The sequence below is a fragment of the Electrona antarctica genome (genome assembly GCF_951216825.1).
Source record: "Electrona antarctica genome assembly, chromosome: 20".
In the NCBI taxonomy this organism is placed as follows: domain Eukaryota; kingdom Metazoa; phylum Chordata; class Actinopteri; order Myctophiformes; family Myctophidae; genus Electrona; species Electrona antarctica.
The window spans coordinates 39,011,681-39,039,505 of NC_136801.1; the positions used below are offsets into that span (position 1 = coordinate 39,011,681).

The 27,825-nt window shown below is 45.4% G+C and overlaps 1 protein-coding gene across 1 annotated transcript in view; it reads right to left on the reverse strand.

The window, feature by feature from the left end:
• The window catches only part of reck (reversion-inducing-cysteine-rich protein with kazal motifs), a 223,380-nt gene that overhangs the window by 161,030 nt on the left and 34,525 nt on the right, over positions 1-27,825 (reverse strand). Inside the window, exons 2-3 of the mRNA XM_079489964.1 lie at positions 15,027-15,085; positions 3,389-3,466 (exon numbers count right to left, since the gene is read on the reverse strand). Coding sequence (XP_079346090.1) covers positions 3,389-3,466; positions 15,027-15,085 — 137 coding nt within the window. The remainder of the gene's footprint in view (positions 1-3,388; positions 3,467-15,026; positions 15,086-27,825) is intronic.

Here is a 27,825-nt window from a genome sequence, read left to right on the forward strand (position 1 = left end):
ACCTTCCCACCCAGCAGCACCTTCCCACCCAGCAGCACCTTCCCAGCAGCACCTTCCCACCCAGCAGCACCTTCCCACCCAGCAGCACCTTCCCACCCAGCAGCACCTTCCCACCCAGCAGCACCTTCCCAGCAGCACCTTCCCACCCAGCAGCACCTTCCCACCCAGCAGCACCTTCCCACCAGCACCTTCCCACCCAGCACCTTCCCACCCAGCACCTTCCAACCCAGCACCTTCCCACCCAGCAGCACCTTCCCACCAGCACCTTCCCACCCAGCACCTTCCAACCCAGCACCTTCCCACCCAGCAGCACCTTCCCACCAGCACCTTCCCACCCAGCACCTTCCCACCCAGCAGCACCTTCCCACCCAGCACCTTCCAACCCAGCACCTTCCCACCCAGCAGCACCTTCCCACCAGCACCTTCCCACCCAGCACCTTCCCACCCAGCACCTTCCAACCCAGCACCTTCCCACCCAGCAGCACCTTCCCACCAGCACCTTCCCAACCAGCACCTTCCCACCCAGCAGCACCTTCCCACCCAGCAGCACCTTCCCAGCAGCACCTTCCCACCAGCACCTTCCCACCCAGCACCTTCCCACCCAGCAGCACCTTCCCACCCAGCACCTTCCCACCCAGCAGCACCTTCCCACCCAGCACCTTCCAACCCAGCACCTTCCCACCCAGCAGCACCTTCCCACCAGCACCTTCCCACCCAGCACCTTCCCACCAGGCCCGCCAAACTTTGTTCAACTCAACCGTCATTGCATCTCTGTATGTGTTTATAATTTTATTTTACAGACGGCACGGGTGGGCGGCCGTGTGCCCCCCCTTGCCTCTGGGCCCCCACGCAGTCACGTTTTCTGCGTCGCGCAAGTAACGCCCCTGACCTTCCCAGCAGCACCTTCCCAGCACTCCCTTAGTCCCTTTGGATTCATGTTGTCAAACATACTCTCTGCTCATGCACGCACACACGCACGTACAGAGAGAGAGAGAGAGAGAGTTACATAACGAAACAAGAAACACCAGATTAAACGGAACCCGCCTTCACAGGACCATCAAACTGGTGTGTAAACCTCCGTACGTACGTCACTGTGAACTCTCCCCCCGTGTCCCTTGGCCTCGGAAGAAAGGTTCCAGTCAGCGGGGTGGAGGAGTGTATCTTTACACGAGGTATAAACATGATTTGTGCCGCGAGCTCGAGGCCAAGGAGGAGAGGAGAGGAGAGGAGGGGAAGACTGTGTACAACATGACAGCCCTGTGTGTGTGTGTGTGTGTGTGTGTGTGTGTGTGTGTGTGTGTGTGTGTGTGTGTGTGTGTGTGTGTGTGTGTGTGTGTGTGTGTGTGTGTGTGTGTGTGTGTGTGTGTGTGCGTGCGTGTGTGGAGGGGGAGACCGTGTACAACATGACAGCCCACATCATGTTCTAGTGCTGGCTCACCTTCTCCCTGTGTGTGTGTGTGTGTGTGTGTGTGTGTGTGTGTGTGTGTGTGTGTGTGTGTGTGTGTGTGTGTGTGTGTGTGTGTGTGTGTGTGTGTGTCTGTGCGCACGTGTGTGTGTGTGTGTGTGTGTGTGTGTGTGTGTGTGTGTGTGTGTGTGTGTGTGTGTGTGTGTGTGTGTGTGTGTGTGTGTGTGTGCGTGTGTGTGTGCGCACGTGTGTGTGTGTGTGTGTGTGTGTGTGTGTGTGTGTGTGTGTGTGTGTGTGTGTGTGTGTGTGTGTGTGTGTGTGTGTGTGTGTGTACTCTTACATGTGTTTTCGTGTGTGCAAATTGCATGTGTGTGTGTGTGATTACATGCATGTGCAGTATGGTGTGCATGTATGTGTGTATACTCTTACATGTGTGTTCGTGTGTGTGTGTGTGTTAAGAATGTATTTATGTCCTTTGTGTGGACATAAATAAATTCTTAAAATGTGTGTGCGTGCATGCGTGCGTGCGCGCATGCGTGTTGCACCTGCAAATGCAGCTGTTTTTTCCTTGGTATGCGTGCACATTTGAATTCAAATGCTTGCGCACATGTGTGCGTGTGTCTGTGCGCATGCATGTGTGCGTGTGTCTGTGCGCATGCATGTGTGTCTGTTCCGTCCAAGTGTGCTGGGTGTGTGTTGTTGTGAGATCTGTTTCCTCATAAACTACAGGGCCATGTGTGTGTGTGTGTGTGTGTGTGTGTGTGTGTGTGTGTGTGTGTGTGTGTGTGTGTGTGTGTGTGTGTGTGTGTGTGTGTGTGTGTGTGGCGAGCCCTTGTGTTTAAATCTCAGCCAAATTAGTGAGTGTGTCGACTGTAATGGCTGCTTAGAGACAACCAAATGACTAACAACACTACAGCCTCACTGCATAATAATTAGACACGTGTGTGTGTGTGTGCGCCATCTACGACACCCCCCCACCCCCCCCCCCCCCGTGTGTGTGGTGTCAGACTAGTTGCTACAGTATGCCATGGTGGTGAATTTCATTACACCAAAAATAGACTAAAACAGGGGTTCTCACCGTTTTTGGCCGGGGACCTCTGGAAATGCTTTGGCAATGTCTCGGGACCCCCGCCCCGCCCCCTCCCGACCCCCAATATAAATTGACTGCTACAATAACCTTAACCCATTTTGGGCGGGAACCCCTTTTTGGCGCGCTCATAGCGCGCCACCGAGTGGCGCGCTACGAGCTTGTAGGTCTGCTATTTTTGAAAAATCGTGAAAATAGAAATTTTAAAAAAACTTTTTTTGTTTCTTTTTTTTTTGGAAAAATAATTTGGCGACCCCCCGAGGGGTCGCGACCCATGGGTTGAGAACCCCTGGACTAAAACACAGTAACATGTACAACACATCATGACACTCAATGGTGGTTTGATTTAATTATTTTTCCAAAATCAACAGTGTCCGCGGGATGTGTAAAAAATGAAACCCCGGAGGAACGCATTGGCCGCTCTGGGCTTGAAGTGGGAGGAGTCAACCCTTCCGGGTGGGCGTCGCTCCACATGATGTGACGTAGCGCTGCTGCACTAGGGGGGAGAGGAGGGGGGGCCGGGGCCAACGGACAGATCGGTGAGATCCAATCAGGGCGTGCGCAAATCTCTGCCGCGACCCGCCCCCTCTAGACCAGAAACCTAACACATTAGCTCAGGCTTAGGTGAAACCTGACATATATACAACAGGCCCGTTTTTATTAGCGACCTAGTCATGATTGAAAATAGTCAAAATATTGAGTCAAATATAAAAAAACAGAATGTAGGAAACACAATGAAGGGACGCATAGAAATGTGTTCCCACTGTTTGGTAAACAATGCCGTAGAGTGTTTTAGGAACATGCACGCTCACGCTCACGCTCACGCGCACGCGCACGCACGCACGCACGCACGCACGCACGCACGCACGCACGCACGCACGCACGCACGCACTCACCATAGACTCTGGAGGGCAGTAGCTGGGCAGCCGCTGGAGGAGATGTTTGAGTCGAGACTCACTCTTTATGGTGGAGAGCTGTGTGGAGAGAGAGACACAAACAAAGCATTCCATTAATTTACAGTACTGCATTGTAAAGTTGTGCCATAATCGGGACATCCCTAGTATCAATATTCTATCCATATAATGATATTAGACTGGATATTGTTTGTGATTTTGGATATAGTACTATTGTTGCGACTGCAGGTTAACTATGAAATTGTCAGTCAGTCAGTCAGTCAGTCAGTCAGTCAGTCAGTCAGTCAGTCAGTCAGTCAGTCAGTCAGTCAGTCACTCACTCACTCACTCACTCACTCACTCACTCACTCACTCACTCATAATATTAAGCCCATCATATAGAGTAACTCTGTTACTCTGTAACTCTGTTACAAGAAAAAGTCCTGAATTCAATATGTAGTACTTGAGTAAAAGTACAAAAGTGCTGGCTTCAAAATGTAGGCTACTTAAAGCACCGACAGTAAAAGTACTCATTATGCAGTATATGTGTGTCCAATGTCATGTTTTCAAAGTTGTCATTGCATTTCGAAATGTTCTTGAACCAGAAAGTGCAGCAGTGTGCGAGGCGTCCCTCCTTCTTCGTCTACTGCAGGCGTCATTACTATATGTTGGCTTGTGGTGGACGTATTTGTCAACATTTCATTTTTTGCCAGGACATACACAATGAGTGGACAACAATATCACCAGAAACACATAAATAGATAGCTCTGAATGACCACAATAGGATCCAAATGGACAAATGGATCCATTTGGTTCCATTTGAACACTCTCAGAGTTAAGAAGGTCTCTTCAAATGAAACATTTGAGAACCACGTCTAGTAGTGGACTCCTAATGTGCCTTAGAGTCACAATAAATAAGTGTCATACATATTCTGAAGAAAACCTGGAGACTTGACATTCAGTAAGTGAGTGTTATGATCAAAGTGAGAACATTATAATGGTGTGTAAAACAGAAAATCTCTGACTAAGGCCTGACTCACACCTTCGCATCTAGCATACAACATTGATGCAAGCTAGATGTATGAAAGGGTTTGTTTACATCTTGCCCCAATGCATTTCCAATGGAAGTCACATGGTTTGACACAACATTTGTGTTGTACGGCTTTTGGCTGTGTTTCGACTGCCCCCCCACCCCCCTCATACAACACAAATGTTGTGTCAAACCATGTGACTCCCATTGGAAATGCATTGCGAGTTTGCATCAGCTATACATCTCATACAACAAGCATACATCAATCTGTTGTGCACGTGTGAGTCGGGCCTTAGTCTTTGCCACGGACACATTTGTGACCACACGCGATATAGGGACTGCCATCGCGGGGGTGGCAATTGTTGAGGACAGCTGAAAAACTATTTTCTTTGTCCTTTTTTATTTTTCTGTCTAAAATAATCTGAAGCTATATTATTATTCATGTCATGTTAGAGCAGGTCTGAAATAAATGTCAGAGCTGATATCGACATATAAATATGAAATAAATGCTTAAACATGTCACTATGTCTAATGTTATAACCATTGGGTTAACCAATGCTAACTAGACATACGGCTTCCCTGCTAAAGTATGCAAATTCCGCTAAAATCCACCTTTTTGTACACAATCGTTTTGGAAGATAATACTAGTCTTTTACTAACTGGCTAACAGAAATAGCACAGAAAGAAGTATTAACAACGATATTTTGTAAAAAGTGTGTTTATTTTGGTCCGCCTAAAGCTAATGTCCGTGTATGGACATGTTGGTGACCCCTGGACTACTGCCTTGTTGTGCGCCTGCTTACGCACCTGCACTAAATCGCAACCGGGTGTGCGGAAGTCTTCTCAAGCTTCTCAAGCTCAAAGTTGCAAAAAAAAGTTGATCCAAGTTCAAAAGAAACGCATTTGATGCCCAACATGGCTTGGAACCTCGTCGTGTGTATGTATATAACGCCCCGGGATTTGAACCCTGGTCTTCCGCATGGTGTGGTATTAAGGCAAACATCTAAACCGCTAGTCCAAAGGGGGATTCCCCATTTGGCCATGGGGGAGATATACAGCACTAAGGCTTTTGGTCATGGAGTCATGTGAGCCACGATACCACTGGATGCAATCTATCACTCTGCCCTCCGGTTTATAACCGGAGGTGGGTTTCTCACGCATCACTGTAGGCTTTATGAGAAGGTTGGTTGGCCATCATTATTGGCTATGAGACGAGAACAGCATTGCACTGTTTTTTATCTATAAGGCCTTACTCAAGAAATTGCCTAACTATCTTTGCAGCCTATTACATCCTAATGTTGGCCATCATCACATCCGTTCTCAAGACTACTTTATAATACGTATAAAACGTTATAAATTCCTGATATTAATTCTGAACTGGGTAAGACTTTGCCTTTCAATACTATGCCCCCCACATATGGAACTGTCTACAATCAGTCTTAAAACTGAAGAACTTGATTTCACTTGATCAATTTAAAAGTCTTGTATGGAATAATTTGACATATACAGTACTGTACTTGTTCAATCTGAATTGTTTATTTTTCTTGCAATGTATTTGTGTTTGAATTGTATTTTGACACGTCCTTTGGCAATGCAAACGTACTGTATGTTTTCTCATGCCAATAAAGCTCCATTGAATTGAATTGAATTGAATTGAATTGAATTGAATTGAATTGAATTGAATTGAATTGAATTGAATTGAATTGAATTGAATTGAATTTGTAAACTCTCAGAGTTATTGGGGGGGAGGGGAGGGGGGGTCCTTGCAAGTTTGAGAACCACAGCCTTAAATTACACTAGAAATAGAATATCTGGCAACAGTTAAAAGCCTGCGTATCATTCACCACCAATTGAATAAAGCACCAAACTGGGTTCATCACGACCCAAAAAAAAAGGAAAAAAAAGCCAAAGTTCGTTTCCATTGTGGTCCGTCGTAAAACATCCAACACCCAACAAAACACAGACTGTACAAAACAAATAAACAGAATTTGTTTTTCTGTTGCTCCGTCGGTCACACGTTATTCCCTGTAGCTCTGCTGGCGCAGAATCAGAGCCTGAGATGATTCAGATATGGAGAATTGATCAAGAGATCAATTCACTTTTTGAAAAGTGAACTGTTGCTTTTCTGTCACTGGGGGGATAAATAGAAAGAACCCGTGTTCCAATGGAACGAATGCAGCTATTATTTTTTACCACAAGCTCCTGGCAATACTTTTGCACAAAGAAACGGGGCATTCATTTATTAAAGGACCACGTCACCACTTTTCAACCAAACTTCATATAATTGGTCCTCACTAATGATCATGATCAGAGCCATAGAGTAAGACGATATTGAGGGGGCAGAAAACAGCCCGGTCACGTGGTTCATGTACTCGCGTGAGCCCATAGACCACTCCAATGCATTCCGTAAACTTCCCTTGTCCCTTTTCATATAGAAGTCTATGTAGAAGAGACTGGCCTCATGAAGTGAACGGAGTTGTCGTAACTCTGTCTTACTCTGATCATGATAAAATAGCACACATTTTTTTCTACTCGGTCTGTGTCTCATGGGAGGGCTGTGGGCAGTTCTGAAACCCGTCCACCAGTGACATCATCGATGGGGAATCCAAGATAATAGAAACGGCAGGGCTTTCTATTTCTGAAAAGTTGCAATGCAATAATGGAAGCCATCGTTCTCACGGTAATACAAATCTAAATATTCTCAAAAAAATATAATCTCGAAAAAGATCTGCCTAACGATGATGTCACTGGTGGACGGGTTCCTGAACTGCCCACAGCCCTTCCATGCATGCGACACAGACTGAGTAGAAACAAATTGTCGTATTTTATCACGAACATTAGTGAGGATCAATTATATGAAGATAGGGGTGAAAAGTGCGGTGAAGTGGTCCTCTGACGAAAGAAGTTGAAAGTTGAATACATGTGCGTGCATGCTTGAGTGTGTGCGCACGCGTGCGTGCGTATGTATGTGTGTTTAACAACTAATTTGAAACACTGATAAGAGAAGGACACTGTTTAGCCTGCCGGTTATTATCTCATTTGACTCTATGTACAGGAATTTGTGGAGAGCATGGGAATCATGTCTCATCAACCCTCAGGCTAAAACACGCACGCACGCATGCATGCACGCACGCACGCATGCATGCACGCACGCACGCAGGCACGCAGGCATGCACGCACGCACGCAGGCACGCAGGCACGCACGCACGCACGCAATCCCACGGCAAGCGTCTGTGTGAGAATGGCTCCATTCCCAGCAGCCTGTGGTTGAAGTGTGGAGTCGTGAAAATGAATTGCCATGAGATTTACAGCTTCACACATTCTGACACTCACACACGCACACATGCACACGCACACACACACACACACACACACACACACACACACACACACACACACACACACACACACACACTTTGGTGACATTGCATTATTCATCCTCTGACCCCTGAACTACCCCAACCGTAAAACTTCTGTAAAATCTAATGAGGAACAAGGATTTTGTCCCTAGTTTGACATGCCAACACCCAACAGACACCAACAAACCCAAAGCCCCAATTAGGGCTGTCACGATGATGTAATATCCTTCTGCCTACACATACAGTATGTCATGTCCTAGTATGAGCCAATAGGGGAAGGGGGTCCACGTCACATGATTCCCACCATAGAGTATATATATAATAGAGACTGAACTGGCGCGAAGCTCCGCCCCCCCAGCTATTCATGTCAGTGGAAGTTGCTCAGTGGCGTTTTGAAGCACCCGGAAGACTGCCGGAAGTACCGTCTCAGAACCTCTACTTCCGCATTTGACCACCAAATTTTGGTGGTCAAATGCGGAAGTGCAACCGAGCGCTCAATGTTAAAGCCCAGCTGCACGGGGTTTCCCGGTCATGAATCCACGGGTCCGCCTGTAGTCCCTCCTCCTACCACTAGGGAGGAGAGCTTCAACGTTGGAAAGTCTGCCTGCCCCCTTGATTCCCACACATACAGTATGTCATGTCCTAGTATGAGCCAATAGGGGAAGGGGGTCCACGTCACATGATTCCCACACATACAGTATGTCATGTCCTAGTATGAGCCAATAGGGGAAGGGGGTCCACGTCACATGATTCCCACACAGTATGTCATGTCCTAGTATGAGCCAATAGGGGAAGGGGGTCCACGTCACATGATTCCCTTGTTTGACCCCGCATCACCATTGACTTCATGTACTCGCGTGAGCCCATAGACTCCAATGCATTCCGTAAACTTCCCTTGTCCCTTTTCAATAGAAGTCTATGTAGAAGAGACTGGCCTCATGAAGTGAACGGAGTTGTCGTAACTCTGTCTTACTCTATGGCTCTGATCATGATAAAATAGATGACTCCGGTGGCAGTGCCAACAGAATGCACCAATGAAAAAGCAGCGAAGAATAATGGGTCATTTCCTGGGGAAATCTATCGCTAGAAGCGCTAATATAATGACCGTGAGGTAGCGCTGATTTTGTATTAACCCATTCTGGACGGGAACCCCTGTTGGTGTTTTAAGCATTATGTTATACTTTAGCTATTGAAAAAATGTGGTGCAAATCTTTGAACATATATTCTTTCAGAGCGAACATTTTTAACTCAAATCTTTTCTTCTGGGGGGGGGGGGGGGGGGGGGGGTCCCTGGAACAACATATGTTCAGATGGGGGTCGACGGCCAATTACATATAATTTTGCTATAATTATCTAATGTGATCCTGGGCTCTACACACCCTCCGCCAACCTAGTCCCCATATATGGGGGACATGGGGAGAGCAACGGACTTGAACTCATGTTTCCTTCATGCCTGAGTGTCCAAGTTGCTCCTTTCCCTGGTTGGACGTATAGCGCGTGGAAGGAACACGTTATTCCAACCAGTTCCTTTCCCCTCCATCAGGCGCCCCGGCTGGCCAGGGGGAGGCAGTTTAAAATGAATATCAAATATCTAAATACTGAATCGAGCAACTTAAAAAATGTCTGGGGTGTTCACATAAGCCTGAGTAGACGATGAAATGACCAAAGGTATTTTTTTAAGTAAAATATCCCTTTAAGCTCCTAACTCACAACATATCACCTCAATCTGAGCCTCGCTTCAGAGAAAAACGCCACTAAAGTTTGCGCGTAATCTATGTGGGCGGAGTTTGGGGATTTCAATGACGTCACAACGCGGAAGCAAGCATTGCCTATAGCGACGGAGAAGCGACCGGCCGACCACCCCTTAAATATAAGATAAGAGTATTAATTCTGGATTCAAATAAATCGATAAAAGACGAGAATTCTCGTTTTGGCACTGCAGTCAGGTTTAAGCTCTAAAATCGGTGGCCGAGTCGGCTAAGCGAACTTCGCAAACACTCGACACGGCATCTCGCTCGCTTTAGCTCGCTCGGTGGTGGCTCGAGTTCGCTTGAGACGGCGGGCCTCCGTCGCGGTCTGAAACTATAATTGTATATACAGTATATAATGCCAGAATAGGGTTTTCTGGCTGTGTTAGAATGTGATAATACCCCACCCCATGGGTGCCCCACTACTTCCTACTACTAGTAGCCGGTGGGGTAAAACAAGCACTCCCTAAAAACTCTCCTACGGATACAACATTAGCGTGCAGGTGTGTAACTGAGTTATGGCCGGGGGGGTCCTTGAAATGAAAAAGTTTGAGAAGCATTAAATGGAACAGAGCCTTTATTGGTATTATCGGCAACACCTGTGAATATAGTCGGAAGAGTCCCGGAAGAATGGGAAGAGTTATTTCCAAAATTGCGTAGTGGGCCCTTATGATGTGCATGGAGAGAATATTATTTACTATAAGAGTTCTTCACACAAACACACATGTTTCAAAATAAATGAGCGTTACTTGCACTTGATCGTTTGAATCCAGGCTAAAAATAAAACAAACATAATTGGTCCCAGAAAATGGCTATTAAAGTGCCAAGTGTGAGCGTCCCACCTACAAACAGTGCCAAGTGCGAGCACGTGCGTCCCACCTACAAACAGTGCCAAGTGTGAGCACGTGCGGCCCACCTACAAACAGTGCCAAGTGTGAGCACGTGCGGCCCACCTACAAACAGTGCCAAGTGTGAGCACGTGCGGCCCACCTACAAACAAAGTGCACGGAGCGTGTAGTTGTAGTTGTTTCATTTACGACTGTAACGACGTGGGCCAGGTGCGAGGAGCGTGGAACGCGCTTTAATGTAATCAGGTGTGGATGGAACCACACCTGGCTCTCGGCCAGAGTTGCCAGATTCTACAAGCAGGTCTAGGAAAACAAGTCCAAAACAAGCCCAACGAGGCCACATACTAGTGTACAGCACTTTAAAACAACTTATTTGTGTATCCCAAAGGTAAACGTTCTTGTGACCACCGCGCTCTGACTTATGGTGCGTTACCAGCTTAACCCATTCTGGGCGGGAACCCCTTTTGGTGTTTTAACCCATTTTGACCTGAGATCAGATTCTAAAAATGTCTGTTTGAAAATGACAGTTTTCTGATAAAGCTATATATGTTTCTATGTCAGTCGTTCTTCGATTTTTCTAAAATAGCAGACCTACAAGCTCGTAGCGCGCCACTCGGTGGCGCGCTATGAGCTTGTAGATCTGCTATTTTTAGTATTTATTCTTCTGTCGAAGAATAGCAGATCTACAAGCGCATAGCTTGAATATCTGCTATTTTTTTTTAATCGTGAACATGTGGCACAAATCTTTGAATATACTGTATATTCTTTCAGAGCAAACGTTTTTAACTCAAATATTTGCTTCTGGGGGGGGGGTTCCCTGGAACAACATATTTTCAGATGGGGGTCCGTGGTCAAATACGGGTCATTTTGGGGATCCTTAACATGAAAAAGGTTGAGCACCACTGACATAGAAACATAGGTTTTTCAGAAAACTGTCGGAATTTAGAAGACATTTCTAGAATCGACCTCACCAATTCTACAACATTGTAGAATAGGTGAAGAGGTTGCACACACCAAGAATCAATTTTCAACAGGTTTATTTCTCTACAGCAGTATCCCAAAGGTCAAATTTGTGTGATTATGTGATTATGGGGGTAAACATGAAACACTGTCATAAACCATCATCGGACATCAGTGGCGTGCACAGACATTTAGAGGGGCAGGTGCTCAAGTGGAAAAAAGGGGACCTTGTGCAGCGCGTGGAACCGGCCGGTTGCCTTAATAGTGTGAGATTTATAGATTGTGGGGCCTAAATAATATATTAGAAGCTTTTTATCAAGAATTGATCAATGTTACCATGGTCCACAGACTGTACAGTGTAACTGTACAAAATAAGAAAAAAAAGAAAGAAAAAAAAAGTTTTTTCCCCCCGTTTTCTTTCCGAAAGGGCACATTGCCAAAAGGGCAGGGGGTGCTCTAGCACCCCTAGTGTCTATCTGTGCACGCCACTGTCGGACATTGTACTGCGCTTTTATTTTGTAGGGCAATAATATGGATGCTGGGAGTTAAGTGGTTAACCACCTCCTCATCCAAGGAAGAAAGGAAAAAAAAAACCTCCACACCTCCCCGCAAAAAAACACTAAAAAAAACACTCTAAAGCAGCCGGCCTGCGAGAAACATGCAGCACAACAAACGGAGCCGACAGAAATGTGCTGGCAGATAATCAAAGTGGGGAGAGAAGAAGAAAAAAGAAGAATCCCCAAAAAAAGGCCGAAAAAAGCAAAGGAGTTAAGAGTGTATGCGAGTAAATAAATAGTGGGGCTGCGTGGCTGGCAGACATCACAGCTCTGTGCTCCTTTATGCAGCTGACACGTACAAGCAGCCAGAGAGGTATCAAAGCAACAGCCAAGCATGTGCCTGATGATGATGCACCCATTATGGCTGAAATGACACTGGAGATGACATCAGTGTATCAGCATGTATATCTATACTTATGAGGCTGAAAAGTCTCCACAAGTATAGCATCATTTTTGACAAATAGACATACAGTGTGCAGCATGCAGTGGCTCAGGGGTAGAGTGGCCGGATGGGAACAGCGAAGGTTGCCAGTTCGAACCCGGGCTCCCCCAGAGTCAGTGTCCTTGAGCAAGACACTGAACCCCTAATTGCTCCCGATGTGCCTTGCATGGTTTCCTCTGTCATCGGTGTGTGAACGTGTGAATGGGTAAATGGCCCATTTATATAGCGCCTTTCTCCAAGGCGCTTTACAAAGATTGTGCAGTACATTCACACATTCACACACACATGCCGGAGGAAACCATGCAAGGCACCAACCAGCACATCAGGAGCAATTAGGGGTTCAGTGTCTTGCTCAAGGACACTTTGACACTAACTCTGGGGGAGCCCGGGTTCAAACTGGCAACCTTGCGGTTACCATCCGGTCACTCTACCCCTGAGCCACCGCCGCTGAATGTAATGCAATATCTCTGTAAAGCACCTTGGATAAAGGCGCTATACAAATGCACCATTTACCATGATTGGCACCCCCATATGTTCACAGTCTGAACGGGCCCTACAACCCGCCTTGCGCGTTCAGATCAGCCAACACAGGGAGGCTGTCAGAAAATACACTAAGACAACGCTCCACACGTCTCAGACTCTTCTCCCTTCTGGCTCCAAATTGGAACGAACCTTCCATTACAATCAGAACTGCAGACTTTGCACCCCCAAATCTTCCACCGTATAGTTATCTTAGCCCGTAGCACTTGCCCTAGCCCCGACGACCTTACAGGCGTGTGGCAAGCCGCAACTTATGTAATTTAGACATTGTATGTAGACATAGCACTCTTCTTTTCCTTTCGGCTTTTCCCTTCAGGGGTCGCCACAGCGAATCATTTGCCTCCATCTCACGCTGTCCCCTGCCTCCTCTTCTCTAAAACCAACTAACTTCATGTCCTCTTTCACTACATCCATAAATCTTCTCTTTGGTCTTCCTCTAGGCCTCCTGCCTGGCAGTTCCAACGAGTGCATGTGTTTGGTCCGGCGACGAGTCATTGGTCCGAAACACGACAACCCACCTCAAACCCTAACCTAACCATAACCGCAAGCACGGGAGCAGGCGCTAGTCCGAGGTGCGGACGCATGTCGAACCAATGCTCCATCGGACCATATTATGCCTCCCGTTCCAACCCCAACATCCTTCTACCGATATCCCTCCTCTGTACGTGTCCAAACCATGTCAGTCTTTATCTCCAAAACATCTGCCATGTGCCGTCCATCATTCCTGATTGCGAACGCAGTGAGCATTTACTATGAGACCCAGCAGATCATGTCTGTGTGTCTGTGTGTGTGTCACGCTGTAACACCACCCGCCCACCACCAGAGGGCGCAGCTGTATCACACACAAAAACACACACACACACACATGCACGCACACACACACACACGCACACACACACACACACACACACACACACACACGCACGCACACACACACACGAAAAACTTAACTTAAAAAAAAACTTAACTTAAAAAGGAAAAACTTAAAAAGGAAAAACTTAAAAAGGAAAAACTTAAAAAGGAAAAACTTAAAAAGGAAAAACTTAAAAAAAACTTAACTTAAAAAAAAACTTTAAAAAAAACCTAAAAAAGAAACACGCACGCACGCACACATACACACTAAAAAAATAACTTGAAAAAACATTTAATTTAAAAAAACTTAACTTAAAAAAAACCTTAAAAAGTACGTAATTTATTCTAATTGTTGTTATTGCAATTTACGAGCTGCGTTCGCTTCCCGCATTTGCGCGTCTTACTTGTCCTATCCATCCTTGTTTACTCCCAGAGAGAGCCGCAACTTTGTAGTCTCTGCTACGTCCAGCTCTGCTTCCTGTCTTTTCCTCAGTGCGACTCAGTGTTTCTAGCACTCAGACTATAGTGTATATTATAGTGATTTAGATATTAATTTAGAGGTCAAGTTCATGGAGTTATTTATACTCTCTCTCTCTCTCTCTCTCTCTCTCACCCCGGGCCGTGCAGCAGCAGGTGCAGCTGTGATTATGGTACTAAAGGTTTGAACCGTTTCACCCACAATGATGTGCAACAACGTTGTATCCCTCTGCACTACACGAGGCTTTGTGGAGAGAGCAGCATTGATTCCATGGAGAGAGAGAGAGAGATACAGAGACAGACAGAGAGAGAGAGAGAGAGAGAGAGAGAGAGAGAGAGAGAGAGACAGACAGACAGAGAGACAGAGAGACAGAGAGAGAGAGAGAGAGAGAGAGAGAGAGAGACAGACAGAGAGACAGAGAGTGAGAGAGAGAGGGAGAGAGAGAGAGAGAGACAGACAGAGAGACAGAGAGTGAGAGAGAGAGAGGGAGAGAGAGAGAGAGAGAGAGAGACAGAGAGACAGAGAGGCAGAGAGTGAGAGAGAGAGGGAGAGAGAGAGAGCATCACCTGCTCCCAATTCAATTGGGAGAGGGGGGGGGGGGGAGGGACATCTTATTCTCGCTCTCTCTCAGCGCTGCACATCAAAGAGTGCGGCGGGACAAAGAAACTCTACACACTCTCTTCAAAAGGGAATCTTCAAAAACTCTTTTGAGAGAGACCAACTATGAGGGTCTGATGAGTGCGCGTGCGTGCGTGCGTGCGTGCGTGCGTGCGTGCGTGCGTGCGTGTACTGTACATGTGTGTGTGCGTGCCCGCATGCATTCTTACCTGGTCACATGCTTCTCTACATGGCGTGAACTCTGCAGCGTGGTGGCAACATGACGGGTCTGCAGACAGACAGACAGACAGACAGACAGAGAGAGAAAGAGACACAGTCAATTGATTTGGTTTTTCACCGCTGGAAGAAACTGCAGATGATAATAGTATTTGTAGTAAACAAGTAAGACGCGCGAACGCGGGAAGCGAACGCAGCTCGTAAATTGCAATAACAACAATTAGAATAAATTACGTACTTTTTTAAGGTTTTTTTTAAGTTCTTTTTTTTTTTTTTTTTTAAGATTTTTTTTAAGTTAAGTTTTTTTTAAGTTAAGTTTTTTTTATTTTATTTTATTTTATTTTTTTTTTAAGTTAAGTTTTTTTTAAGTTACGTTTTTTTTTAAGTTAAGTTAAGTTGTGTGTGTGTGTGTGTGTGCGTGCATGTGTGTGTGTTTTTGTTTGTGATACAGCTGCGCCCTCTGGTGGCGGGCGGGTGGTGTTACAGCGTGACACACACACACACAGACACACAGACAGACAGACAGACATGATCTGCTGGGTCTCATAGTAAATGTTCACTGCGTTCGCAATAACAGAAATGTGCACCCATATGGACAGAGAAATAATGAAGTCTGCGTGTTTGACTACTAGGGTTTGACTAGATTGCTGAATTCCTAATGCTTTGGTGCACTTCCCCTCCTTGTGGAGAGGGGGAGGCTGTGTGGAGGAGTGGCTTTGTAGTCCAGGAAGGAAGTGAGACCACATTTTCATGAAAGATTTATTTTGGTCATGAACATGGCAAAAATGACAAAAAAATATCTAAAAATACATATTACACGCCAGCAAAGTGTTTCTTGTGTCCTAAAACATCATTAATAAAATAAGATCTGGTTCGCAAAAGGGGTAAAGTGGCCCTTTAAGAGGCAAATCAAGTATTTGTAGTCGCAGAGGTGGTTTTCCTATTGGCCCTACATTACACTACCGTGGCTTGGTTTCAGGGACGTGCAGAGAGTGTTACAGAGGCACGGGGGCCGAAATTTCACAAAAGGGCACTTTTGGACTAAAATATCGGATCTACCAAACCCCCTTCTCCGTACAATTCACACTGTGTTCTTCTGAATTGGACTAGTGAAGAAACACGGGGAAGGTTGCCGTAGGCTATATTAGATCAGTCGATGGGTGGCTCTTCCAAGAGAGATTTTGCGCTCTCATCAGAAGGCGGGTGTAAGTGCCATCCAACTTTCTTTGAAAGTGTCCATGTCTCGGAGCCATAGAGTAGAATCGGCTCAACGGTCGTCCTAAATATTTTTACTTTTAACATCTTACTAAGCTGGGATGACCAGATCTTATATGCATGTCATTGCAGGCTGACCAGGCCATAATGCTTCCTAGTTTGAAAGTCCTTTTGGGAAGACTCAATCTGGTGACTCATCTTGGACTCTAGTATGGGTCTGTCAATCTGGAAACGTTACTTGGACACGATACAGCCCTGAAACTGCAGGGCTTTACCAAGTTGTTACCAGACCTTTGTTGTTTCAAATAACAATATGGTGTAATAATAATATGTCATTCACAAGCCTGAATACTAATCTTTGCAACAGGTGCATAGGTTTACAGCAGACACACACGCATCATTTCAGGAAATCAAGGACACCCGCACACTGTTTGGAATGGAATCGCTCAATGAAGATACACAAATTAGCCAACATTTCGGTCAAGGACCGACGCTCTTGTACACACGAGCCTGTGAGTGTGTGCGCGTGCGTGCGCGACTGCGCGTGTGTGCGCGTGCGTGTGTGTGTGTGTGTGTGTGTGTGTGTGCGTGTCAGTGGTGTAAAATAACTAAGTACTTTTACTCAAGTACTGTACTTAAGCAATTTTTTTAGGTATTTGTACGAGTATGTAGCGTGTGTGCGTGTGTGTGTGTGTGTGTGTGTGTGTGTGTGTGTGTGTGTGTGTGTGTGTGTGCGTGTGCGCGTGTGTGCGCGTGTGTGCGCAGCGTGCGTCCGTGTGGTCTTGGACTCTCCAGGGCGGAGAGATGAGTCAGAGGACGTGATTGAAGCCAGATCAATTCTCCATATCTTAATCATCTCAGGCTCTGATTCCGCGCCAGCAGAGCTACAGGGAATAACGTGTGACCGACGGAGCAACAGAAGAAAAAAAAAAAACATTCTGTGATCTATTTATTGTTTTGTTTTTTTGTTTTTTTACGGTGTGTGTTTTGTTGGGTGTTGGATGTTTTACGACGGACCACAATTGAAACGAACTTTGGCTTAGAATATTTACATAGCATACAGTGTTTAACCCATTTTGGACTGAGGTTGATTTAAAAAAAATGCTTCTAAATCTTTGCTCATTTCTTTTTCTTTTCAGGCCTATAACAGGGTGGGTTGGGAGGGATTATTTTGTATTTATTATTTACAACTTTATTTATTATTTACATTATTTATTGTTGTATATTTACAAATACAAAAAAAATCTAGTTTCATGTTGTATTTAATTGTTATAATTATTTATATATGTTTCTCTTTTTTCGTCAATGGTGGTTGGTGTTGGGGTTTGGGGGTAGGACTTTTAAAAATGAGGCAAGGGGCAAGCCACTGATTGTAGTTGGCAAAGAATTGGAATTATGTTTTATATGCATTTTTTTTGTGTATGCCTTTCATCTAAAATTAATAAAAATGTATTAAAACAAAAAACGCTTCTAAATCCTGACAGTTTTCTGAAAAACCCTATGTTTCTGTCAGTGGTGCTCAACCTTTTTCATGTCAAGGAGCCCCAGAATTATCTGTATTTGGCTGCAGACCCCCATCTGAAAATATGTTGTTTCAGGGACCTCCCCAGAAGCAAAGATTTGAGTTAAAAACGTTCGCTCTGAATATAGAGCACCGAAGTCCTGACGTCACTGTCAGTAGAGGGCGCCAGTCCACAGGTTTGTGTACTTTTTATTTGCATTGAAAATAGAGCCAATCTACATCGGCAGGTTGTGAGCTTGTGCCTATTTTAACTATTCAAAAATGTTTTTCAAAATAGTAAAAAAAAAAAGGTAAAAGTAGTTTAGGGATAAGCGGTTTAGCATGGACTGAAATAGAGCCCTGTGACTAAAACGAAAATCTAAATTTGCTGCCAAAATCAACATTGTCTGCACTGTGCACTAAAAACTACTGGTGTTACACTAAAAACTCAGCTTCCCATCATGCACCTGTGCACAGTGTGAAGCTCAACGGCGCCACTGTGTCACCTGTCGGTACTCTGAACAGACAGAGGGACACACATTGCTGTTCCTTGGAGTGGCTGGCACCACTCATAAAAAAAAAAAATGCTTCTATCTGTGATTTATTTTCCCAAATTAGTTTTTTAGGGGGGTGAAAAAGGGGCGCTTTGAGTGTTTGTGTAAACACAAACATTGAAGACAAGCTCACAACGCCTGCCACTTGTTCAAGTGGTTAATGTTAAAAATAACGAAAACACACACAAAAAAACCTGTCCCTATCCCTATCACACAAAGATTTGACTGCCCCCTGTAGTAACGCTGAGGACCCCCTATGGCAGTGTTTCCCAAATTGTGTCATGTCAGGGACCCCCAAATTGACACTCATTAGCCCGCGGACCCCCATTTCAAGAGATATGGCAGCGACCCCCATAAGAGGGTCCATTTGGTTCCATTTGTACACTCTCTGAGTTACAGACCCATAAGGGTCCATTTGGTTCCTAACTATCATTTAGCTCTCAAGGACCCCTAGGGGTCCGTAGACCCCACTTTGGGAAGCACTGCCCTATGGGACCCAGACCCCCATGTTGAAGGCCCCTTTGAGAGGCTAAAACTCAACGTGGAACTGCGAACACACAAGATGCTACAAACCCTGGCATACAGACGGGCGCACGCACGCACGCACGCACGCACGCACGCACGCACGCACGCACGCACGCACGCACGCACGCACGCACGCACGCACGCACGCACGCACGCACCTAAACACGCACCTAAACACGCACAACAAGGCCGTGCTTGGCAAGCAGCAGAGCTGCAAAGCCACAGCCCCAGCTGAGTCTTCCAGTAAGCAGCTTGGCACAGCACAGGCTAGTAGCGCTCTGTCAACACACGGGTCCCCACCTCGAAGCACCACACACACACACACACGCACACGCACGCGCGCACGCACGCACAGAGTCGGCATGATGTCAAGGCACCAGCACTCCTAGCAGAGAGAGACACCACAGTTTTTTTTCCTGGCTTTTTTGTATATTTGATTGCAAACTTGAAATATAACACAGCTTTGTGCACATGTTTCTATACCTTAAACACTGTATGCTATTTAAATATTCTTGTCCCAAAGTGACTGCAAAAAATGCTGTTATTTGTCCCAAAGTGACTGCAAAGAATGCTGTTATTTGTCCCAAAGTGACTGCAAAAAATGCTGCTATTTGTCTCAAAGTGACTGCAAAAAATGCTGTTATTTGTCCCAAAGTGACTGCAAAAAATGCTGCTATTTGTCTCAAAGTGACTGCAAAAAATGCTGTTATTTGTCCCAAAGTGACTGCAAAGAATGCTGTTATTTGTCCCAAAGTGACTGCAAAAAATGCTGCTATTTGTCTCAAAGTGACTGCAAAAAATGCTGTTATTTGTCCCAAAGTGACTGCAAAAAATGCTGCTATTTGTCCCAAAGTGACTGCAAAGAATGCTGCTATTTGTCTCAAAGTGACTGCAAAAAATGCTGCTATTTGTCTCAAAGTGACTGCAAAAAATGCTGCTATTTGTCTCAAAGTGACTGCAAAAAATGCTGTTATTTGTCCCAAAGTGACTGCAAAAAATGCTGCTATTTGTCTCAAAGTGACTGCAAAAAATGCTGTTATTTGTCCCAAAGTGACTGCAAAAAATGCTGCTATTTGTTTCTAAATAACATGTATATAACGATGCAATGTGACATAACTCTGTTTACAAAATGCTGTACCCCCTCCAACTGTGCATACATATATATACTTTCCCCATTTCAGACACAGTTTATATTATATTTTGACACTTGCTTTGGCAATGTAAACGTGTGTTTTCTCATGCCAATAAAGCTCCTTTGAATTGAATTGAATTGACAGGTTGGCTGGTAGGTAGGTAGGTAGGTAGGTAGGTAGGTAGGTAGGTAGGTAGGTAGGTAGGTATGGATCGTCAGCCAACGAGTCGCGATGCCTAATTAATAGGATGGTGATTCTGGTGATTACATATCGCCCCTCCCACAGAGCAGCCGAGGGAGGTCAAGGGGACATGGAGACAGACAGGCAGGCAGACAGGCAGGCAGGCAGGCAGGCAGGCAGGCAAGACAGGCAGGCAGGCAGGCAGGCAGACAGGCAGGCAGGCAGGCAGGCAGGCAGGCAGGCAGGCAGGCAGGCAGGCAGGCAGGCAGGCAGGCAGGCAGGCAGGCAGACAGACAGACAGACAGACAGACAGACATTCATGCAGAGTGTGTACACAGTTGATGTTGTAGGGTGTGTGGATGGAAGGTATAATTGTACACATGGCGAGTGGATACTGGATAGAGAGTCTATCATTATTTTGGGAGGGACTCTGCTGTCCCGTCCTCAGACCTAATGCCTAATGTCTCCATGTTGGTGCAACACCATGCGGGAATCACACTCGCAACCTCACGAGGAATGTGTATTTCTTTACTTTATCTTTGTTTATTTGGACGGGACAAGCATATTCATGAACATTAGAACATGAACATCATGAAGAAACTTAGCAAAGATGCTAAGTTTCATCCACACGAAACATAAAAACGAAACAGGTATAGGCAGTGGTGTAGTAGTGGGGGACGTGGGACGAGGGGGAGCGCCATCCCCCCGCACTTCTCTCATGTCTTAAAGTTTTGACATATTATTGCTTATAGCAGCTTTAACCCATTTTGACCTGAGATCAGATTCTAAAAATGTCTTCTACATCCTGACAGTTTTCTGAAAAAGCTATGTTTCTGTGTCAGTCGTTCTTCGATTTAAAAAAATAGCAGACCTACAAGCTCGTAGCGCGCCACTCGGTGGCGCGCTATGAGCTTGTAGATCTGCTATTTTTCAATAGCTAAAGCATAACATAATGCTAACACCAAAAGGGGTTCCCGCCCAAAATGGGTTAATGACTTAATCGATAACAAGAAACAAAGTTATTGGGTTTCACTGTCACATACATGCAGACATGGCAAAGGAGACACGAGCATTAAACATAATATTGAAAACCTTAATATCAGACAATAATACATGCTGCAGTGGTGGAAACGGTACTCTCTGTGCATCACAACCTCTCCTTCTCCTGTCTGAGTCTTTGTCCCTCTTATCTTTAGCATCACACTGTCTCTCTTCCCTCTCATCCACCTCATTGTTATGTTCACACGCACTGCTGCTCAGACCGGTTCATGTCAAGGACCCCGACATTTTGTTTTTATTTAATTTTTTTGGCTTTCGCCTTTTTTCTTTTTATTGATTAATAGAGCGATAGATAAAAGTAGGCTGACAGGAAATGGGGAGAGAGATGGGGGGGGGGGGGGTGACACGCAGTAAAGGGTGTCGGGATCGGGAGTCGAACCCGCAGCGGCACACTGCCAGACTGGATTACCAGCCAAGGTGCCCAGACAGCTACGCCAGCCGCCCGGGGCCAAGGACCCCAACATTTGTTGTGTGTTTTTGCAGTCGTGGACATCATAATAAATCAGTGCTATTGAAGAGCCTTGGCCTTTACGTCTGCGTGTGGATGTTTTTGTTTAATAAATATCGAACCAATGAAAAATATTAAAAAGCGCTCCATTGGATCCTCAAACCACGTAACTCAAACTGTAGTTGCTTTAGTTGTTGTTTTTGAGTGGTGTAAACCACTCCTACGACTGGCTTTGTTAGTTTACGTATCTGTCTGTCTGTCTGTCTGTCTGTTCGTACCAAAAAATGAGCATGGTCACCCAGTTCACATGGGTGTGATTTCATTACGTCAGACATTACGTCAGACCACAGCTGATCAGTCTATATAAGACCACTCAGTTCACACGGGTGTGATTTTTTTTTTATACAGAGTATAAATACATTGAAAATTATTTTGCTCAGAGCACTCTCAGTCTTACATACACAGGACATAAACAAACATCTATAGTGCAAAGAAAAACACAAAAACACAAACAAAAAGTGCAAGTGAAGTGACAATACAGTGCAATACAGTTCAAGGTCAGCTGTTCAGCAGCCTGACTGCCTGGGGGAAGAAAATGTTACTGAAAAGGCAAAATCGATGCAAGACTTGTAATCCTGCATGTGCCACCCAGATACACTCAGCCACAGCAACGTGTAACAATGTTCAGCTGTGACCAGATGTGACTGAGGGTCTGCCATTGGACTTTTTGTAATTTTCGTTTTTTTTTCTTCGTGTCATATTATGCAAGCAGGGAATCATAGCTTCAAATTGACATATCGTTTGTTCAGTTTGACCCACCAGTTTTGGAGATATGGCTTGCAGCGATATGGCAGCGGTGGCCGAACGGATTGCGGAGCGGTCTTGATACCGGAAGGTCGCCAGTTCGGATCAGCGGTCCGACACGTTTAAATTATCACCGCTGAAGTGCCCTTGAACAAGGCATTGAACCACTATGATGAAATGTGTTCTATGAGCAGGGCCTGGCTGGAAACAAGTTCTTGAGCTTAGCCCAGATACCCTGGGTAAATATAGTCATTTCATTTCATTACAGAGTCATGTCTTGCAGAGAAACAGCAAATTGAGAAAGCAGGCTTGAAAGGGTCACTGTGTCAATTTCAGACATGCTCTATTATGTGAAGAGTCTGCCTGTTACTTAATCCTCTTCGTCCCAGGTGGGACGAAGAGGCCTTAACGATTTTCTTCCATCGGGACCTGTCTTGTGCTGCATGTTGTGCCTCGCCCCATGTCAGGTTCATCTCCTTCAGCTCAGCTGCCACAGTTCGGCGCCAGGTTGTTTTAGGCCGACCTTTCTTCCTTTTCCCTACAGGGGTCCATCCTAGAGCTACCTTTGGTACACGCTCCTGGGCCATCCTGAACACATGCCCCAGCCATCGGAGTCTGCGATGTTTGATCTCCGATACTACGCTGTTGCACTTGGTCATCCGGTGAAGCTGTTCGTTGGATACCCTCTCAGGCCAGAAGATTCTGCAGATTTTCCTGAGGCATCGATTGTGGAAGGCATCGATCTTCTTCATATCATGCATTGTGACTCGCCAACATTCAGATCCATACAACAGCACTGACTTCACATTGCTGTTGTAGAGTCTGACCTTGGTTTTTACAGTGTACTGCTTGGACTTCCAGATAGATTGGAGTCTAACAAAAACACTGTGAGCCTTCCCTATCCTTGCTCTGATGTCCTTTTCTGCTGCATTCTCTTTGCTGATCAGACTTCCCAGATATGTGAACTCTTCAACACTTTCAAGAGTGTGCCCATTCACAGTGATTGGTGCACCTGGGGTGGAGTTAATGCACATCACTTGTGTTTTAGATATGTTGATGTTCAACCCTGTTTGTTCAGCATATGCGTTAAGTCTGTCAGTTTTCTCCTGCAGATGAGTGTATTTAGAGGAGAGCACTGCAAGGTCTGCCTGTGCTGTTAACTAATTTTGGATAAAGAAATAATTAAATTCATGTTTTCTCCTCTGGTGAAAAGCTGGAGGTTGCATGCTGGCAGCCTTCTCAGTGATCTCATCTGGTCACATATAACCTAAACCTATTTAACTTAGCAGCCGCTTGAAAAAACAGAGAACTGCAATGCGCTTCAGTGGGGGAGTTTCCAATAGAGCGTTGCAGTCCTTTTTGAGTGGTGCAACCACTCCAAGGAACAGCAATGTCCGTCCTAACCTATGTGACTATGAGGGGCAAATGTGGCGCTGTTGTGCCAGAAACAGAGAGTGAGAGATAGTGCTGCACTGTTGCCTGCTAATGAGAGAGAGAGAGAGAGAGAGAGAGAGAGAGAGAGAGAGAGAGAGAGAGAGAGGCAGGGGGAGATGGGAGTTGCATGCACCCAGTTAACACGGGTGTGATTTTTTCATGACAACGAAATAATTCCCCATGCATTTTTCCCATAGACATTTCAAAAAGTATTTATTTAAAGATCTGTAAGCCTCGAACAAAGCCAACTCGGATGGTGACAAATCATGACAACAAACAAAATTTTTGGGGCCCGAACAAATAATTAGAAAAAAGAAAAAAAAGGGCAGGTTACAACACTTGTTTTTGTTGTTTTCCTTCTTTGTAATTGTTTTTAATACTTTTTGAAATGTCTATGGGAAAAATGCAGGGGGAATTATTTCCTGGGCCTGTCATCTCGTCGTCATGAAAGGGGGCGGGAGTGCGACGCTCTATTGCACCAGTGGTGGAAAAAGTACTCTAAGTATCTCACAAGTATCAATACAGCAATGTAGAACTACTCCGTTACAAGAAAAAGTCCGGAATTCAACATGCACTTGAGTAAAAGTATTGGCAAGTATTGGTATCAAAATGTATACTTGTACTCATCATGCAGAATGTCCCATTTCAAGTTTTCAAAATTTGTATAAACATCTTTTGAAAATAGCAGATCTACAAGCTCGGCTATTTTCAAATGACCGAAATGTACAGTATACGGGGCTGAAGTGGTTTAGTGTATGTTTTGCAATAATAATCCAAATCTACAAAGCAACTAGTAACTAAAGTTTTCAAATAAATGTAGTGGAGTAAAACTACAATATATCTGGATCCAAAATCTAGTGGAGTAGAAGTAAAAGTATTGGAAATTGGAAATACTCAAGTAAAGTACAAATACCTCAAAATTAGTACTTAACCCATTCTGGGCGGGAACCCCTTTTGGTGTTAGCATCAAATCAGCTATTGAAAAATAGCAGATCTACAAGCTCATAGCGCGCCACCGAGTGGCGCGCTACGAGCTTGTAGGTCTGCTATTTTTGAAAAATCGAAGAACGACTGACATAGAAACATAGCTTTTTCAGAAAACTGTCAGGATGTAGAAGACATTTATAGAATCTGATCTCAGGTCAAAATGGGTTAAGCATCTGTAAATGGTACATGGTGCATTTATATAGCGCCTTTTATCTGAGGCGCTTTACATAGATTGTGCATTACATTACATTCACCCATTCACACACACACTCACACACCGATGGCAGAGGAAACCATGCAAGGCTCCAACCTGCACATCAGGAGCAATTAGGGGTTCAGTGTCTTGCTCAAGGACACTTCGACACTAAGGCCTGACTCACACCTTCGCATCTAGCATACAACATTGATGCATGCTAGATGTATGAAAGGGTTTGTTTACATCTTGCCCCAATGCATTTCCAATGGGAGTCACATGGTTTGACACAACATTTTTGTTGTATGGCTTTCGGCTGTGTTTCGACTGCCCCCCACCCCCTCATACAACACAAATGTTGTGTCAAACCATGTGACTCCCATTGGAAATGCATTGCGAGCTTGCATCAGCTATACATCTCATACAACAAGCATACATCAATCTGTTGCGACCGTGTGAGTCGCCCCTAACTCTGGGGGAGCCCGGGTTCGAACTCCGGTCACTATACCCCTGAGCTACTGCCGCCCCTATGTACTTAGTTACTTTCCATGACTGCAATTGCACCATATATGTCAATACTTTCCTCTTTGACAAATCATGGACTCCACGCCACGGCCAAATACATACATGAATTTGAGCGTCCTTGACTTGGAAAACGTTTGAGAACCTGCAGCTGTTCTGTAAACCTCTGCGAAGCCTAACGTAGACTTTGTCGCCACAACAACGGTGCATGGAGACACGCAGCCGCGTCATGCGTTCGCTTTTTTAAGAGAGCAACATGTGCTAATGTTTTGCTACCGTGTCCCGTGTGTCTTCTGAGGAACAGGAATAATGCCACCCACAAACCACATCAAAGGAATTCCCCTGCATGAACCCTCTCTTTCTCCCCCCTCTCTCTCTGTCTCTCCCCCCCTTTTCTCTCTGTCTTTCTCTCTCTATCTCTCTCTCTCTCTCCCTCTCTCTCTGTCTCTCCCCCCCTTCTCTCTCTGTCTTTCTCTCTCTATCTCTCTCTCTCTGCCCCCCCCCCTCTCTCTCTCTCTCTCTCTCTCTCTCTCTCTCTCTCTCTCTCTCTCTCTCTCCTCTCTCTCTCTCTGTGTCTCTGTGTCTCTCTCTCTCTCTCCCCCCTCTCTCTCTGTCACTCTCTCCCCCCCTTCTCTCTCTGTCTCTCTCTCTCTCCCCCTGTCTCTCTCTATCCATCTCTCTGCCTTCCAGCCCTCCCTCTCTCTCCCCCCTCTCTCTCTCTATCCCTCTCTCTGCCCCCCCCCCCCCCCCCCCCACCCCCTTTAGGCCCGCTCCTCTACCTCTTGTATAGTTCCCACTCACTCCAAAACAATGCTTCTCGAAAACCTTTTCATATCGAGGACTCGGACCCTGGAAATAAGAAGCCCATCCGAAAAGTGTTAGTAAGAGTTTGTTTCCATTCAAATCAGCATATTTTCACCCGAATGTTCGTTCCCGGAATAAGGCCGTTATTATAGGGCTCATGTGGTTAAAAGTGGAACAGAACCCTAATAGGAAGTGGATATGGTTGTGATTTAGAGTAGTATGGTTGACCACTCTGAATCACGGTACAAGTTGTACTCTCGTGCTGATGTGACGCCCGGAGGGCAAACTTCCACGTGTGGACAATCAAGAATCTATTCTAGAATATCTTAACCTCCGAACAACCGTCCTTAATAGACCTGGCATCGGCTAAAGTTTCACGGGCCAAGTTCTTGCACTATGAAACACAACACCCCAAAAAGTCCAATGTGTCTAAAAATGCACCGCATGTGATATACAGTATGTATGTATGTATATAAAATGCACACATCAGGAGGATTAAAAGATCAAGCACATTCCTTTTAAATAAATTGTGTTTCTCGTGTTTTCGTTACGATCCCACGAGTCTATCCACAGAGTGAACAATAAGTCAGAGAATGGCCAAGACGCAACGTTTCAAGATCCAAGTACATTTTGATGTCTCAGCCGTTATGATTAACGCATTCTGAACGGGAACCCCTTTTGGTGTTTTAACTAAGCATTATGTTATACTTTAGCTATTGAATAATATCAGATCTACAAGCTCATAGCGCGCCACCGAGTGGCGCGCTACGAGCTTGTAGGTCTGCTATTTTTTGAAAAATCGTGAAAATGCGGCACAAATCTTTGAATATATGTTCTTTCAGAGCGAACATTTGTCTTATTTCGACGTCAGGCCTAAATGGGTTAATAAGGAGAAACTGCGAGTCAACCGAAGCCAGAGGCGCTTCCATCAAGCTTTGAGATTTGAGTGGTTACAGAATTGGGATCGACCGACACAGAGACAGATTCATTTGTATGGAGAATGGAGGAGGAGGGAGAGGCAGCTACACTACACTACACACAACACAAGCACCAGACACATTGTATACTCCTTGTCTCTGTCGTGCCGCAAGCGGCGTCAACAAGCTGCAGTTGGCGTTGTGGTTAGAGTGTCCGCCCTGAGACCGGGAGGTCGGCGGTTCAATCCCCGGGCGGGGTCACGGCGAGGACTATACAAACATGGCACCCGATGACGTCTCCTTATAGCTTGGCACTGAGTCGACAACAAGAGGCTGGACACTGTGGCAACGTTTACACCACAACACTCTATAGCAGTGGTTTTCTTTTTTATCCCATGATTTTGTAACCCATGTTTCACCCCTGTGTCAATTATCTAATGTGATCCTGGGCTCTACACACCCTCCACCAACCTAGTCCCCATATATGGGGGACACATGGGGAGAGCAACAGACTTG